The following is an 18,429-nucleotide window of genomic DNA, read 5'->3' as shown; positions in this document are numbered from 1 at the left end:
ATTTATTTAAAACAATGTTATTTCTATTAAAAGAGAAGTTTATGAAACATAAATGGTGTTCTGCCATAAGGAGACACAATATGGTTTTCTTTAAACGGTCAGAGTATTTGTTTTTATTTTCCTAAGTTGAGAGAGCCACTTACCTTTGGCTTTTTCCTCCTAATCTTAGTTTCATGATTTTGCGGATCGGAAGGACTGGGATGCGTTCCACCCTACACTGGTGGCAGAGGGACTTTTTGCATTTGCCAACGTTCTGAGTTATCTTCGTCTCTTTTTTATGTATACAACAAGCTCTATCTTGGGTCCATTACAGGTAAGCAGTTACAGTTTCTTAAAGAATATTTGTTAAAGCTACTACACCTTTTTCTTGTCCACTGGAATATTGTTTTTCATGATGTCAAAACTAAATTTTGCTTTTGAAAATAATTAACAGTTGAAAAGTAACAGCGTGTTCATCTGCTTTGTTTCTGGCTGAATGACAATCCTTTGCTTTTAGGTATCCAGAGTTTTATTAAGTTGTGGTCCATTGTCCCTCTTTCCCAAGTCCACAAACATGGATGTATTTGAAATAAATACTTCAGACAGTAGAGGGACATAAAAATTTGCTTTTTACCAAGATGAACTTCACATTTAGAGTTTTAAGTGACAAATATAAGGGAAATATTGTGCAGAGTTCATACTTTATGATGGTTTTGAAAATAAGTTATATTTCATAAAATACTCCCTCACATTACTTAATAACTATTAAACATAATAAGTTAGAAGAGGGCATATTTAATTTCTTTAGGATTTATTTATTTTGGCTGTGCTAGATGCACACTTCCTGTGCAGGTGCAGACTTCCTGTGGTTGTGGCGAGCGGGGGCTACTCTCTAGTTGCAGAAGTGTGGTCCTCTCACTGTGGTGGTTTCCCTGGTTGTAGAACACAGTCTCTAGGCATACCGTCTCAGTCGTTGCGGCTCGCAGGCTTGGTAGCTGCAGCTCCTGGGCTCCAGAGCATAGGCCCAGTTGTTGTGTTCAGGCTTAGTCGCTCTTTGGCATGTGGGATCTTCCTGGAGCAGGGATTGAAGCCGTGTCCCCTGCATTGGCAGGCAGATTCTTAATCACTGGACCATGAAGGAAGCCCAGAAAATAACATATTTAGAGCTAAAAATTTCATAGTTTATGCAGTCTAGCTTTACACTTTATGGTACTTTTACAGTTAAGGAAATCAAGCTTTTATTTATTCAAAGTAATATGATTATTATTGAGAGAGTCCAGGGATAAATTCTGAGTCTCTTTACACTAAAGAAAGGACTCAGACTTGGTTGCATGTACCCCGTAGATTTTAGTAGTTGGTTGTTCTTGAAAGGTGGGGTCAACTCTGCTTGTGACCAGCTCTACATAATACTCTGTTATTTTATAAGTCTGGATATCTGAGCAATATTCAATCTTTCTTAAGTCAAAATTTACCAACAATTTAGATTCTTTTTTATATTTTTAAAGAAGATATTTTAAATAAAATGCATAATTACCTTCTCCAACAGAGATATGAAAACAAAATATGTAGGAAAAACCCAATTTGATTTGATTTGACTTGTGCTGTCATCCTTCACAGTGTTTCCTGAAATGTGGCTCCCTCAAGCCAAGTCCTGTGAGATGCTCTGACTGAAATAAGTTTGGGACACACTGCATTCCATATAACCTCTTTCGGGAATTCACAGTACACATGATGACATTAAAGCCTATGAGAAAGAAGTAACGAAACTTGTTTAACCTTGTTCAAACTATCATCGCCTAAATTAACATCATACCCATTTTTCATGAAACATGCTCAGGTCTCTTTTTTTTCTCCAAAACATGATTTATGAAATACTGGTTTAGTTTGTCTATTATTTAAATGTTATTTCGGTTTAATTTTGCCGCTAGTATCTTGTATAAATGTTTTAGCCAGGAGTCAGCAGTGTTTTACACGCACATTGTTTCTTAGCTAAAACCTAGTGGTGTCACCAGGTTTCTATACTGGAAACTGCTTTATAGATTTTTACGAGGGGTTAAATAGGAGAAAGTATATTAGTATTTCTTGGTAAATTATTTGTTTCTTTTTCTGATAACAGTTGAGTCAGGTCTTCCTGACTTAATCTCTTCCCAAAAGAACTGCAGATGTGTGTACAAATACTGCATAAATGGATATTTGTCTTTTCAACTGTGGTGTGTATTTTTCCTCCTCCAGCAGAGTACTTTATATTGTTCAAATAGCCACAGAATTAACAAATAATTAAAGTCAAGCTAACAAATATTTATTTTGTTCCTGTTTTTTAAAAAAGGTCTATAAGTTAATCATAATATATATTAAAAGGTTACGATCTAGTCCAGCAAATGAGTTTTTAAAAATTATCTCGAGACTTCCCTGGTGATCCAGCGGTTAAGACACCCTGTTCCCATTGCAGGGGGTGTGGGTTTGATCCCTTTCAAGGAACTTGATCCCACATGTTGTGGGGTGTGGCCAAAAAATAAATAATAAAAATTATCTTTATTAAGGTATCATTTTCCATACAGTAAAATGCACCCATCCTAACTGGATAGTTTGATAAGTTTTGCAAATGTATAAACTTGTTTAGAGTATGACTGCTTCTCAAGGTTGCAGGCTCCCTGCTCCAAGTCATTATATCAAGTCTGCATTCAGCAGGGAAAAGGGGAAAGGCAGAAAGCATGAGCCTGCTGTCTTTCTTTTTTTCAATAAGAGGACAGTTATTTTCCCTCGAGGCCCACCGGATACTTTCACTTATAACTCATTGGCCAGAATAGGGTCACATGGCTATTTGTGTCTCTGAAGAGATGAGTACTTTTTTAATTGAGCATGCTGTGCCGTGTCATGCTGTACTAAGTTGCTTCTGTCGTGACTGACTCTTTGCAACCCTGTGGACTGTAGCCCACTAGGCTCCTCTGTCTATAGGTTTTTCTAGGCAAGAACAGTGGAGTGGGTTGCCCTCCTCCAAGGGGTCTCCCGACCTAGGGATCGAATCTGTGTCTCTTATGTCTCCTGCATTGGCAGGTGGGTTCTTTACCACTAGTGCCACCTGGGAAGCCCTTAATTGAACATATTGCCCCTGAGAAACTAAGGTCTAGTTAGTCAGAAAGAGGATGAAAAATAGAAATTGAATAGGAATCCGTGGAGTCCTATCTTCAGGTGTTTATTTTAAAAATTTCTCCAATGAAGACATTTGTTTTCCAGACTAGTATTATTAACATGACAGACTTGAAATATAGATCAATGGAACAAAATAGAAAGCCCAGAGATAAATCCACGCACATATGGACACCTTATCTTTGACAAAGGAGGCAAGAATATACAATGGATTAAAGACAATCTCTTTAACAAGTGGTGCTGGGAAATCTGGTCAACCACTTGTAAAAGAATGAAACTAGAACACTTTCTAACACCATATACAAAAATAAACTCAAAATGGATTAAAGATCTCAACGTAAGACCAGAAACTATAAAACTCCTAGAGGAGAACATAGGCAAAACACTCTCTGACATACATCACAGCAGGATCCTCTATGACCCACCTCCCAGAATATTGGAAATAAAAGCAAAAATAAACAAATGGGACCTAATTAAACTTAAAAGCTTCTGCACATCAAAGGAAACTATTAGCAAGGTGAAAAGACAGCCTTCAGAATGGGAGAAAATAATAGCAAATGAAGCAACCGACAAACAACTAATCTCAAAAATATACAAGCAACTCCTACAGCTCAACTCTAGAAAAATAAATGACCCAATCAAAAAATGGGCCAAAGATCTAAATAGACATTTCTCCAAAGAAGACATACAGATGGCTAACAAACACATGAAAAGATGCTCAACATCACTCATTATCAGAGAAATGCAAATCAAAACCACTATGAGATACCATTTCACACCAGTCAGAATGGCTGCGATCCAAAAGTCTACAAATAATAAATGCTGGAGAGGGTGTGGAGAAAAGGGAACCCTCTTACACTGTTGGTGGGAATGCAAACTAGTACAGCCACTATGGAGAACAGTGTGGAGATTCCTTAAAAAACTGGAAATAGAACTGCCTTATGATCCAGCAATCCCACTGCTGGGCATACACACTGAGGAAACCAGAAGGGAAAGAGACACCTGTTCCCCAATGTTCATCGCAGCACTGTTTATAATAGCCAGGACATGGAAGCAACCTAGATGTCCATCAGCAGATGAATGGATAAGAAAGCAGTGGTACATATACACAATGGAGTATTACTCAGCCATTAAAAAGAATACATTTGAATCAGTTCTAATGAGGTGGATGAAACTGGAGCCTATTATACAGAGTGAAGTAAGCCAGAAGGACAAACACCAATACAGTATACTAATGCATATATATGGAATTTAGAAAGATGGTAACGATAACCCTGTATACGAGACAGCAAAAGAGACACTGATGTATAGAACAGAAAAAAAAAAAAAAGAAGTCTAAATCATTTTGTGCAGAAGATTTGTAAAACATTTTTTTCTGTTTTGTTAATCATAAGCCAGGAACTCACTTAAAATAGATTGACCCAGTTGTGAGGAAAATTGACAGTAAGTTAACTACTTTAGCTAAAGTGTAACTTTTTTCTTTACATACATAACCTGCTATATCAGATACTGTTTTTATGTGATTCCTGCAGTTGTCTGTTAAATTTATCTCCATAAATAACTAACATTATTTAACATAAATCACTAACATTTTGTCCTTCCAAATTTTTGTAGATTTAGAAGCTGACAGACTTTTATTATAACTGATTATATAGTAGGAGTCTAGTTCTCTCCCTTAGTTAGAATGACCATGATTTATTATTCTTATAGAGACACTTTGGAGAATGAAAAGATGTTTTTCATTACTAAGTTGGGACGACAGCTCTGAACTGGAGCTATAGCAGGCAAATCAAGGTCATAGAATTATCCTGTATGGGACATATAAAATGATCCTGATTCAGCAGTGATTGACTCTTAGAAGAGACAAACATAAATATTGGTATAAAGTGAAAAATATAGAGATTACATACAAAGGACTTGGGAGCATTACTGAGGGGGTGCTTAGAGAGAGTCAGGAAGCTTGAGTTGTAATTTCTCTGTGTATTTTGTATATTAACCCCTTATCAGATACATTGTTTGCAAATATCTTCTCCCATTCAGTGTGCTGGCTTTTAATTTTGTTGATGGTTTCCCCTGCTGTGCAAAAGGTTTTAAGTTTCAGTAGGTTCCATTTATTTTTGTTTTTGCCTCCCTTGCCATTCGACATATCCAAAGATGTATTGCTAAGACCAGTGACAAAAAGCATACAGTGACAAAAAGCATACTTGTGTTTTCTTATAGGAGTTTTATGGCTTCAGGTTTTTGTATATGGTGTGAAAAACGTAGTCCACTTTGATTATTTTGACAGATATAAAGGACGTTTTGGGCATGAATAGCTTGATTAGATTGGAGAAGGCAATGGCACCCCACTCCAATACTCTTACCTGGAAAATCCTATGGACAGAGGAGCTTAGTGGGCTGCAGTCCATGGGATCACGAGGAGTCGGACATGACTGAGCGACTTCACTTTCACTTTTCACTTTCATGCATTGGAGAAGGAAATGGCAACCCACTCCAGTGTTCTTGCCTGGAGAATCCCAGGGATGGGGGAGCCTGGTGGGCTGCCGTCTATGGGGTCGCACAGAGTCGGACACGACTGAAGTGACTTAGCAGCAGCAGCAGCAGCTTGATTAGATAGAACTTTTCTACAAATAATTATGGGTTTGTCTCAAGAAAGATTTGGAAGAATGACTAGAAGTTATTTTTGTAATTCTTGTCAACAACTTTTTAAATTTAACACATGATATGCCCCCTAATGATATCAACTCTTTCCTCTATCAGGCATTTAGCATATGTCTGCTATTCTACATAGTGCTCTGTGCATGAGGCTTTTTCTTATGTTAAATTATTTCATAAGGATGTCTTGGCTTCCTAGGTGGCTCAGTGGTAAAGAACCCACCTGCCAATGCAGGAGACACAAGAGACTTGGGTTTGATCCCTAGGTCGGGAAGATTCCCCTGGAATAGGAAATGACAACCCACTCCAGTATTCTGCCTGGAAAACCCCATGGACAGAGGAGCCTGGTGGGCTGCAGTCCATGGGGTCACAAAGAGTTGGACACGACTGAGTGACAGAGCACACATAAGGATGTCTTGGGCTTCCCTGGTGGCTCAGATGGTAAAGAGTCTGCCTGCAATGCATAAGACCCAGGCTCAGTCCCTGGGTTGGGAGGATCCCCTGGAGAAGGAAATGGCTACCCACTGCAGTGTTCTTGCCTGGAGAATTCCATGGACAAAAGAGCCTTGGTGGGCTCCTAGATAATACATCTTAAAAGTAGTATTAACCTATTAAAAGATAGGATTCTCATGGTGCCTCGGTATTTGTATATAAAAGGATGTATTAATTTTCAGTCACAAAAAAAGAATATGTTCATCACATTCATAGCTTTAGTGTTCTCCTTTTTCCTTCTATTATCGTAGTAGTTTTCTTTAATTTCCATTTTTCTGATTACTAGGAAAATATTTTTCTGTGTATACTATTGTATAAATTTCAATATTAATTTTTAAATTACTATGTTTTTTACTACTTACTGTTCACATTTCTCAAGTAAAACTGCTAACTAGTTTTAAATAAATAAAATAAATATTTAAGGAAGCATGATTGTTATTTTTACAAATAAGCCTTGTAATATTTCTCAGACTAAAATTAGTTTACTACTTTTCATGTTTGCCTTTCACATATTCAAGCTAATGTCCACGTCAGTGATATCCACTGTAGGTAATTTTGGTTCTTCCATCTTATACAAGGATTAATATCATGTTTTTAAAAAACAAGTCATGAAGTTTGTGGTGTTCTTATCAATTATTGCTCATCTTGATACTGAAATTGAATTACACTTGTCTTTAAAACTTAGTAATATTAAATGAAGAATTTTACTTTCGGACTTAATTTTTGAAATTACCTTTAAGCTCGCAGTGTCTAAATTTTCTTCAAATTTAGTCTTTTCTATCATTATCTAAAGCAGTTATTGTATTCTTAACCGTCATACATTATTAGGTTCTCTACTAACATGACATGGCTTTATTCTAAGCACTTATAATCTGAATAAATGATTTCTTTCCAAAATGACATAATAAAGCTATCCTTGATGAAGAGAGAAATGGATTTCTTCTCTTTCTCACACAGTTTGAGCTTTCCAATTCTAAAAGCTCTCTGTTTCTTCCATCAGAATTTTGCAAGAGGGCCAAGTGAGGGAAGCATGAGATTTTGAAAACTAGCACATGCTGATCAAATGCACAGACATCAGGCCTGGTGGACCTCTCCACTCCAAGTTGCCTGAAACACTAGCTTGTCCTGTGCCTGAAAATTTTAGCACCTCTTCTACTTAATTAGCTGGCTCCCTTTAGTAGGCTGGAGGGGCTTGGCCACTTGCCTGCTCCTACTGTTTGTAACATTGGCAACTGGCATATGTTATGTTGGCAGGCTTGAGGCAGTTCAGAATTTTATTTGAAATTGGATTAACAAACTATATAAATTTGACCTGGTTACAGGAAGGATTATTTCTAAACACTAAGTTTTTTTTATCTTAAAAAATGCATATAGCAAAGACGATTCAAAGGAGTGTAAAGTGAGAAAGTCTGCCTTCCACACCGCTAGTCCTATAGGTAGGCACTGTTAATGGTTTCTTGTGTAAACTTTCAGGAATTTCCTGTGCATATCAAACTTTATCTATATGAAAAAATATATTTGATCTATTCTTTAAAAAATAGCTGTTATAATACTATCATGTACCTTGCTTTTTTTGACGTAATATTTTCTAGGTACCTTTCTACGTCACCACATTGAACTCCATTCTTTGTAACAACAGCTTTAGAATGTTCTAATTTTTGCTACAATGCTCCACTGAAAATCCTTGTATGTAATGCATCTTTGTGTACTTCCTATGGGCTAAATTCCTAGGCATAGAATTTCAGGGTCAAAAGGTTATGTTAAATTAGTCTCCAAATTTGTATGGAATTTATGAAAAGCACCTATTCCCCAGATTTTGAAAGAGTATTGAAGGAGAATGAAATTAGGCTTGAATAAAGCTTCCAGATGCGCTGCTGCTAAGTTGCTTCAGTCGTGTCCGACTCTGTGCAACCCCATAGACGGAAGCCCAACAGGCTTCCACATCCCTGGGATTCTCCAGGCAAGAACACTGGAGTGGGTTGCCATTTCCTTCTCCAGTGCATGAAAGTGAAAAGTGAAAGTGAAGTCACTCAGTCATGACCGACTCTTGGCAGCCCTATGGACTGTAGCCTACCAGGCTCCTCCATCCATGGGATTTTCCAGGCAAGAGTACTGGAGTGGGGTGCCATTGCCAGATGCGCTACACATATCTAAATTACAAAAGATACTCACATACAAATATTAGACCCTCTCATTTGACTTAACTCATATACTTTTTTCTTAATAGACCTCAAATGAAAATTCATCACCCTGGCAACAGAGATTAGGTCAGTCCTCAAGGAGGAAATGCTGTTCTTTAAGAAGTGGTTTAGAATTGGTTACAAAATTTGAAAACTTAATGTCAAAATGGTTTTGTATTTGTAAACTTTACGAAACTAGAAATGTAAGCATTTATTTCCCTTTAGGTTTTAGCAAGAAATTTTCCTTTCATCACTTGCAAATTAGGCCTTTTCTTCCATTTCCATGCCTTTTCCTCTGCCTTCATAGCAAGACTATCTTCTGCAGACTCGGTCCAGATTCAAGAAATGTACCATCTAACACTCACAGTGCTGGCATGATCAGAATGGCTTTTTGTCTGGTAACTGGGTTTTTGATGTTTAAAAGTGCCAAATATCTCACAGGGGAAAAAGAGGAATAGCCTTGTGGATCATATATTTTCTTGCCTGGTCATTTAGTTTTTCATATTTTTGTTTTCCAGATGATTTTAATGAACACCTATGTAATATTTCCACAGATTTCAATGGGACAGATGTTACAAGATTTTGGAAAATTTCTTGGAATGTTTCTTCTTGTTTTGTTTTCTTTCACAATTGGGCTGACACAACTGTATGATAAAGGCTACACTCCCAAAGAACAGAAGGACTGTGTAGGCATATTCTGTGAACAGCAAAGCAATGACACCTTCCATTCGTGAGTGTCTTTTAAATTTTTAGTAAACATATTTCTTTCTGCCCTGTTACGTGTGAATTCATACCTATAGAACTAGAACTTCATATTTTCTTTAAGATATGCCTTTTGAATAAGAAATACTTACTTGTCATGAATCATTTGATACTCATCAACAACAAACACCTTCAATATGCCAGACACTGTTCTAAGTGCTAAAGAAATGAAGTATCAGTGAACAGAAGCTACTCTCATGGAGTTTATTTCCTGGTGAGGTGATACAGGCAGTAAAAATAAGAATAAGCCATGAAATTAAAAGACACTTGCTCCTTGGAAGAAAAGCTATGACAAACCTAGATAGCATATTACAAAGCAGAGACATTACTTTGCCGACAGTGGTCTGTCTAGTCAAAGCTATGGTTTTTCCAGTAGTCACGTATGGATGTGAGAGTTGGACCATTAAGAAAGCTGAATGCTGAAAAGTTGATTTTTGAACTGTGGTGTTGGAGAAGACTCTTGAGAGTCCCTTGGACTGCAAGGAAATCCAATCAGTCCATCCTAAAGGAAATCAGTCCTGAATATTCACTGGAAGGACTGATGCTGAAGCAGAAGCTGCAGTATTTTGGCCACCTGATGGGAAGAGCTGACTCATTGGAGAAAGATTGGGAACGACTGAAGGCAAAAGGAGAAAGAGGCAGCAGAAGATGAGATGTTTAGGTAGCATTACCGACTCAATGGACATGAGTTTGAGCAAACTTAGGGAGATAGTGGACAGGGAAGCCAGATGTGCTCAGCTCATGGGGTCGCAAAGAGTCGGACATGAACTGAACTGATATTATACAATATTGATAAGGACCAATAGCCCAAGGAAAGCTTGGGCCAAGGAGGATTTTTGTATAAGAGGGTGTGTAGCTTTAGTTAGATAGGAGGTTAGGGAAGCCCTCACAAAAGATGACATTCAAGTAAAGCTATAAAGCTGGTGAAGGATCAAGTCATGAAGAAGAATCTGGAGGAAGAGAGCTGGCAGATAAGGGAATGGCAAAGGCAAACGCCCTGAGATGAGAGTATAACTAGCATGCTCAAGGAAAAGCCAGAAGTCTAGATGGTATGTAGTGAATCAGAGGAAGAGTTGTAGATTGACTCAGGAAGGTAATGCGGAATTGAGCTTCCCTGGTAGCTCAGACAGTAGAGAATCTTCCTGCAATGGAGGAGATCTGGGTTCAGTCCCTGGGTCGGGAATATCCCCTGGAGAAGGGAAGGCAACCCACTCCAGTATTCTTGCCTGAAGAATCCCATGGGCAGAGGAGCCTGGCAGGCTATAGTCCATGGGGTCAAAACTCATGACTCAGCTCATGACTGAGTTGCTCATAACTGAGCAACTAATACTTAAATTTTCAATGGGGAATAAAACAGATCAAGATGGGAGAATAAGAGGACATGGAGCTCACCTCCTTCCACAAACATATCAAAAATGCATCTACATGTGGAATAATTCTCAGTGAAAGCCAGCTAGAAATGGGCAGAAGGACCCCAATACAACCAAGGCTGTAAGAAAGGTACACAGGTAATTGGGTAGGATGAGAAGGTGATTGATCAGGACCTGTACCCCTACGGGGGATTCAAAGGAAAAGGGAGATTACACAGGCGGACACTTACCCTGGGGAGTGAGTGGCTCAAGTCACAGACTCTCCTAGTCTGGGGTTTATGCATAGGAGACAAGCTGCCTTAGCTGGTTGTTTGGAGAATCCCTGGGACACATAGAAAGACTAGAGAAGCCTGGACTCCAACTCATGAGGAGTGCAGGTGCTGGCTTGCCCCTGGCTAGGGGAGAGGGAGGTCTGCCCAAGTGGCTGCCAGGTTTCCTCTGACCAGCTCACTGCTCTCCCCAGCCTGAACTGAGTGAATACCCCAGCGCTGCTCATTCTACCTCACAGCGTGTCCCTGGATCTAGGGCATCAGGACCTGGGAAAAGACTCTTGAGACACAGAGGCAACTCAGTCCTGGAGTGTAGCCCAGGGGAGGAGGTAGTCGCTGTTCTTGCAGCTTACTCCAGGGGCACTCTGGAAGCAATCCATAGTTTTGACAGCAGCATAGCTGCTGGGTTTCCTGTGACCACCTTGCTGTGTGCCCAAATCCAATCTGAGTGAATGCTCTGGCCCCACTCGCTCCACACCACAGTGCCGCACTCAGTGGCCATGACCAGGGAAGAAACACAACCACGGGCCGCATCTGAACGGAGCCATGGACACTTAAGACAGGTAGCGCATGGGACTCTGTAAGTACACGAGCCCCACTTGCTTCAGCACTCCCCTCCTTTGGGGCAAAGATCCTGGTGTGGGGGGAAGAAAAAACACACACACTTAAAAGGAGCAGATCCAGCTCCAGATTGACTCTCAGGGCTTCTACTCCAGCAGCTTGGGAGTAGATCCCACCCCTGACCACAGGGCGGTGATGGCCACTGAGCAGAGAGATGTCCCTTCTCACACCCTGCATGGGCTCTAGACCTTCCATCTCCAGCCATTCCCCCCACCAAGGTGAGAGCTGCCAGCACATCCTGAGGAGAGACTGGTGTCTTGCATCAAATCCAGCCATCCCACCAAATCCTATGGGGACACCCATAAGAACACCTCTTCAAGACCACAGTAGGCAACTGTTCCATCTAAATTCATAGAGGCAGAGAAAGTTAAGTAAAATGAAAAGGCAGAGGAACTACTCTTACTTGAGAAAGAGAAAAACCTTGAAAAGATAATGAAACAGAAATAATTAACCAGATAAAGAATTCAAATCATTGGTAATAAAAATCCTAACTAAATTAGTTTACATCAAGAGAACATATCTAAACAAAGATCATTTTAGCAAGGAACTAGAAAATATAAAAAAAGACTCAAAAATAAGCAATTCAGTATGTACACCTATGGTTAATTCATGTTTATGTATGACAGAAATCAAACCAATATTGTAAAACATTATCAATCAATTATAAATATTAAAACAAAGATAGGCAATTCAATATCTGAAATAAAAAAACACTAAATAGCAGACTATGTGACACACAAGAACTCATAAGTGGTTTAGAAGATGGAATAATGGAAATTACCCAATCAGAACAGCAGAAAGGAAGACGAAGGGAAAAAAAGTAAAAGCAGTCCACTAGATTTCTAGGATAACATTAAGCAAATAAGCATTCACATAATAGTTCTAGAAGGAGACAGCGAGAAAGGGATTGAAAATGTATTTGAAGACACTACGCCAGAAACTTTCCCAAACCTGAAGAAGGAAACTGATATCCAGGTACAGGAAGCACAGAGGGTCCCAAGAAAGAGGAAACCAAACAGACCCACATCAAGACATATCATAAGTAACGTAGCAAAAGTTAGAATTCCAAAGGCATCAAGAGAAAAAGAGGCATATACAAGGGAACTGCATAAGGTTATCAGCTGATTTCTCTGCAGAAACTTTGCAGATGATAGGGAGAGTCATGATTTATTCAGTGCTGAGAGGGAAAAACCTATAACTTAGGATACTCTACTCAGCAAGATCATCATTTAGAATAGTAAGAGAGATAACAAAGCATCAAAAACTAAAAGAATTCATCAATATGGAACCTACCCTAAAAGAAATGTTGAAGGGTCTTCTCTAAATGGAAAAGAAATAAGAATCTATAGGAAAGGGAAAATCCCACTAGGAAAGGCAGGTATAGAGTAAGGATTGAAGATCACTTTAAAAAGTGATAGATTAAAAGAAAAAATATAAAAGCAACTATAAATACAGTAAACAGTTGAGAGATAATCATGAAGATGTAAAATATGACATCAAAAACTGTGGGTGAGTGGGTACAAAAAGTGTAGATCTTTTAGAATGTGTTTGAACTTAAATGACTGTCAGTTTAAAACAAGTAGATATAGGCCAATGTATATGAGCCCTATGGTAAAGGACCATCAATAGATGAATGGATTAAGAAAATGGGGTGTGTACACACACACACACACACACACTGGAGTGTTACTCAACCATAAAAATGAAATTCTGCCATTTGCAACAATGCATGGACCTGGGTAATACTATGTTTAGTGAAATAAGTCAGAGACAAATACTATATAATGTATTGTGGCATCTAAAACATGATACAAATGAATGCATATGCTGAACAGGATAGAGATTCACAGACATAGAAAACAAACCTATGGTTACCAAAGGGGAGAAGAAGGTGGGGTTAATCAACTATACTTCAAAGAAAAAAAGGAAGGGGAAAAAGGAAAGATAATAGGCTCACGTAGGACCTTGTTGGCTCTTGTATGGACTTTGGGCATTGGAGCTTGAGAGCCATTTGAAGTTTTTGAATAAAGAAGTGGCACGGTCCTGTTAAGTATTAATAGGATCATAGGCTGCTGTGTTGTGAAAGAACAGTAGTAAGAGATTAAACAGAAATGGTTTGTCTTCCTTTTGAGTTTGTTTCCTTGTTTATAGTATCTGTGATGCTGGGTCCATCCTTAGTTATTTTACAAAATATCTATTCTTTATGTAATGTTGTATTAATAAATTCTTTATCTTTGCTAAATAGCGTCTTAGAATGCCTTTCAAATAGAAATATCATTGTCTTGACAGGTTCATCGGCACTTGCTTTGCTTTGTTCTGGTATATTTTCTCCTTAGCACATGTGGCAATCTTTGTCACAAGATTTAGCTACGGAGAAGAATTACAGTCCTTCGTCGGAGCTGTTATTGTTGGGACATACAACGTTGTGGTTGTGATAGTACTTACCAAGCTGCTGGTGGCAATGCTTCATAAAAGTTTTCAGTTGATAGCAGTAAGTATTCATTCTTATAAAATGTTTATATTCTCTTCAGGTCATACCAAATGTATATAGTAGGTAAGACAACCAAAGATTTAAAAGAATTAAGAATTAGTATCTTTTAAAAATTAAGTGTAAATCGTTTTAAAATGTAAATAATGTATATTAATTGCAAGTCTGGAACAAAATTTTTACCTCCAAGGTGTGGAAACATTTGAACAGTTTTAAGCAGTGCATACCAGTCCCACCATGTATGTACGTGTGTATGCATGCCTAATCATATCCTGTGTTAGTTTTTCATTTGCCTCTTATAGAATCATGAAGACAAAGAATGGAAGTTTGCACGAGCAAAATTGTGGCTTAGCTACTTTGATGACAAATGTACATTACCCCCACCTTTCAACATCATTCCTTCGCCAAAGACTATCTGCTATATGATTAGTAGCCTGAGTAAGTGGATTTGCTCTCATACATCAAAAGGCAAGGTTAAACGGCAGAACAGCTTGAAGGTAAGAAGTTAGATGTTTGAACTGCAACATGATAATTTTAATAATTCGTAATTTCAGATGTTTCCTAAAGCATAAATATACAGAGTCCTAAGGGCTAAGATTTATGCTGTTTTATACTAATTTGTTGTAGTCATAAAGGAATTAGCAAAACCGCTTAAGAAAACGGGCTAATCCTGTATCCCTAATGCATGGCATAGAACCTATCATAAAGTACGGCTTCAATAAATATTTACTGAAAATGCAAGAGAGGTGTGATTTTTTTTTCATGAATTCTCATCTCACAGTTTTAGAACAAGGAAAATATTCAAGATATCTAGCCTGTCAGCATAAATAAAGAGTGACTCCCAGAGTGAACTCATATTTTTTTCATTCTTTTTGAAAGTTGTTTAATATATGAATAATTCAATCCATGTTGCTATAAACCAGAAGTTGGCAAACCTTTTCTGTAAAAGACCAGGTAATTAATATTTTAGATTTTGTGGGCCATGACAAAATTACAGATTTTATGTGGGTAGTAATATAACAAGAGAGAAAACAAATTTCCATAAAACTTTTATTGATGAAATTAAAAATAAAACAATAATTGAGTAATACTTCTTTATATATAATATAGGTCCATTAATGAAAAGAGTGGAATTCTATATTGGAATAACCCATTTTGTTTAATCGGGGTTCAAAGTTAGTTTTCCCCATCATCAAGTTAGTTACACATGTTCATCCATAAAAGCCACTCTTTGCTCATAGGCCGTCAGATATAAGAAGTGGGCCATATTTGGCCTGTGGGTCGTAAGTTTGCTAATCCCTACTATAAGGATTTTAAACTAAGATAAGCATACAGGTAAGTGAGTAAAACAAATATGCAGGGCATATTTATTTGAAACATGTTGAATATTAAAAAATATCATCTAATAAAGCATTACAAATATATATTTGTATCTGTAAACTTTTTTAAAAATTCACCTCATTTAAGTATTTTCTTACGTACGTTATTAGTATCGTATCACTTTGTTTTGAAGGAATGGAGAAACTTGAAGCAAAAGAGAGATGAAAACTACCAGAAAGTGATGTGCTGTCTGGTGCATCGCTACTTGACTTCCATGAGACAGAAGATGCAAAGCACAGATCAGGCCACTGTGGAAAATCTAAACGAACTGCGCCAAGATCTGTCAAAGTTCCGAAATGAAATAAGGGATTTACTTGGCTTTCGGACTTCAAAATATGCTATGTTTTATCCAAGAAATCAGCCATTTTCTAAATTGTGTAGAGAATAATTTTCAATATTATAAATCTAAAAGACTGCATTTGCATAACTTACAATTAAATTAATAAGATATATATTGAAATAAAGAATTATGTAAAAGCCATTCTTTGAAATATTTATAGCATAAATATATGTTATGTAAAGTATGTATATAGGATTAGTTTTTTTTAAACCTGTCAGTGGCTTTTTGCAGGAGTAAAACAGATTGAGTAGATAGATTTTGTTAGCATGCTATTTAGTTTTCTTGTTTAAATAGTGCTTAATTTTTTCCTTTCTGCTTAAGAAGTGCAGTTAGAACTGTCTTAACTATTGCCAGAAGGTTTTGTAAAAATGAAGATCAGCAAAGGTGGACTGATCTTTCATGTGACACACTTGAGATACAGAAGTCACGTTTTTAAAAATCTTTGTTTTAGGAGTTTACATATAGTTCAGTATTGTTGTTTCAAAATATAGGTTTGCCTAAAACAGTATTCTGTTTTATTCTTTTGTTATAATCTTAAGCAGCAAAGATAAAGCTCTAATGAATATTTGAATCTATTTATGGGTCTATACATTAAATTCACTTCAATGAATTTGTTATTGTAATATATTTACTTTTACATGGTTGTAATCACTTTATATCTTTCTTTTTTTCACTTAATAGTATTTTATATATACATTTTCATTTATTGATAGTCAGTCCACATATTTAAATTTTTATAGAATTATATAGCTTTTGAAAAATATAGTTAGTAGACTTTCATTTTATAGCTATGGAGTATTTGATTATGTTTATAAGTTTGCACAACTGCTTCTGTGAAATTAGGTATTTATTGGCTTTTATTTTTTTTATTATCACAGTAGTGATGTAATTTTTTTTCAAGTTGGAGTGAATGTTCCTAGTTATAAAGCTAACTCAAAATAAGGACTTAGAAGATAATTCTTTAGCATGTTTGGTCACAGCCTGTTTTGTTTTTGTAAACATTGAAAGACCTTTTAATGTAAGGATTTGTCATATTTTTGAACTAAGGTTCTTGATCTTGTCTCCCAAAGAATTCTCCAGGATTTAGCAGAGCTGCTATAAAAGTGACTTCATGCTTACTTGTTGCTCATTCTTGACGCTTAGAATAAAAAGCATTGACTTTTTAAATAGAATAAAATATATATTTAAATTTTTTCCTGTGTTCATATAAGGGATATAGATAACATTTTTCATAGGGTACTGCTTATATATTCTTGCAGCATTTCCAGTTAAGACGTTATTATATATATACAATTATCTTCTTAACTGAATGTCTGATGGTCTTAAGGCCACAGGGTGCGGGTAGCCCTTGGTCTGTAAGTACCACCAATCCAGGGATCATGTTGAAATAGTATTGTGTTTCGTCTGCTTTTTACTTTTTATTTTTTAATTTCTAAATTGTAAGTGTTCCCTCTTTTGGGCAAATTCTTATAAAAATGTTTATTGTAAAGTTATATATTTTGTCTATGATGGGATTATGCACTTCCCAATTGGGATTTTACATCAGGGTTTTTAGTCATTCTAAAAAATATCTAATTATTAAATCAAAATATTTATAGAGTGCCTACTGTATGCATGAGTTACTTATGAGGTATATTTTGAATGACAGCATATTGTAAGAAAAAAGGTAAATAAAACTTGACATTAGATTATAAATTGGCAGAGTCTGTTCATTATATTATTATATACTTTGAGATATAATTCACATATCATAAAATTCTCTCTTTTAAAGTGCATGGGTCCCTGATTTTTTTTTTTAATTATGGCAACAAAGTTCTAAAATTCAAAGTGTAATATCAGACCCTTATATATCCCTTCCTCCCTGTGGTGGCAATTACGTTTAACTCTTGTAGCTATTCCTTCTTATGTTTGTAAATACAATATTTTGAAATGATATGTCTATACAAACACCCTGTATATGAGTATTTATTGCAACTTTATTCAAGATCCCAAGTTGAAAACAACTGAATGCCCTTAAGCTGGTGAATGGATAAGTAAATCATACATCCATACAGTGGATATCTTCTCAGCAATAAAAAGGCATTGTATGAGCCAGAGTTCAGCCAGAGAAGCAGAACTACTAAGATATTTGCAGGCACACCTGTATGTGTGAGTGATTTGTTCACAGGGATTTGACATCACACAATTATTGGATTGGATAAGTAGTCTCCATCTCTGTTTTTATATCTAATTCTGGAGCTTGAAGTTCATAGGGTAGGCTGTTGGGAGAGGAAGACAGATGTCAAAGTGGAGGAAACACAGACAAGCTAGAACCCATGAGGATGGACTGAGACCCATGTCACTTGTCACTGTCTCCAGCCTTGATGATGTGGGTATCCTGTGGGAGAAGTTACCCTTTGGCACATTGATGAACACACTTGGCCCAGGAATCAGAGAAACTGAAGGACAGTCCAAGGAAAAGTGAAACAGTTATAGTCCTGGCTGCTGCCCCTCACCAACCAGTTGATCCAGGAGATAAGTTTCAACATGTGTCAACTATGAAAGGGCCTGGAAAAAAATCCCAAATGCCTGCTGCTCCACTTCTGCCCTCCAAATTTCACACTGAAATGTGTCTTGGGGCCCACCCTACTTGTTGGCATACAATGGAGAGAATTCTGGGAAACATAATTCAGCCTGCTCAAGTTGACACAGAAACAAACTGTTGATATATGCAGTAACATAGATGATTCTTAGAAGTACTATGCCA

At 37.1% G+C, this 18,429-nt stretch overlaps 1 protein-coding gene across 10 annotated transcripts in view; it reads left to right on the top strand.

The window, feature by feature from the left end:
- The window catches only part of TRPC1 (transient receptor potential cation channel subfamily C member 1), a 62,591-nt gene extending 45,213 nt beyond the window's left edge, over positions 1-17,378 (top strand). For 8 of the 10 annotated variants that reach the window (XM_005201850.5, XM_005201849.5, XM_005201847.5 and 5 more), the window contains 5 exons: positions 170-313; positions 8,972-9,183; positions 13,765-13,966; positions 14,266-14,460; positions 15,477-17,378. In XM_005201850.5, coding sequence (XP_005201907.1) covers positions 170-313; positions 8,972-9,183; positions 13,765-13,966; positions 14,266-14,460; positions 15,477-15,731 — 1,008 coding nt within the window. In that variant the 3' untranslated portion in view covers positions 15,732-17,378. The remainder of the gene's footprint in view (positions 1-169; positions 314-8,971; positions 9,184-13,764; positions 13,967-14,265; positions 14,461-15,476) is intronic. The other 2 variants (XM_005201848.5, NM_174476.3) reach the window with 2 other exon arrangements.
- Positions 17,379-18,429: the final 1,051 nt, after the last annotated feature.

This window comes from Bos taurus, chromosome 1 (assembly GCF_002263795.3).
Source record: "Bos taurus isolate L1 Dominette 01449 registration number 42190680 breed Hereford chromosome 1, ARS-UCD2.0, whole genome shotgun sequence".
Taxonomy (NCBI): Eukaryota; Metazoa; Chordata; class Mammalia; order Artiodactyla; family Bovidae; genus Bos; species Bos taurus.
The sequence above is the reverse complement of the archived record's forward strand: the minus strand, read 5'-3'. Positions and strand labels throughout refer to the sequence as shown.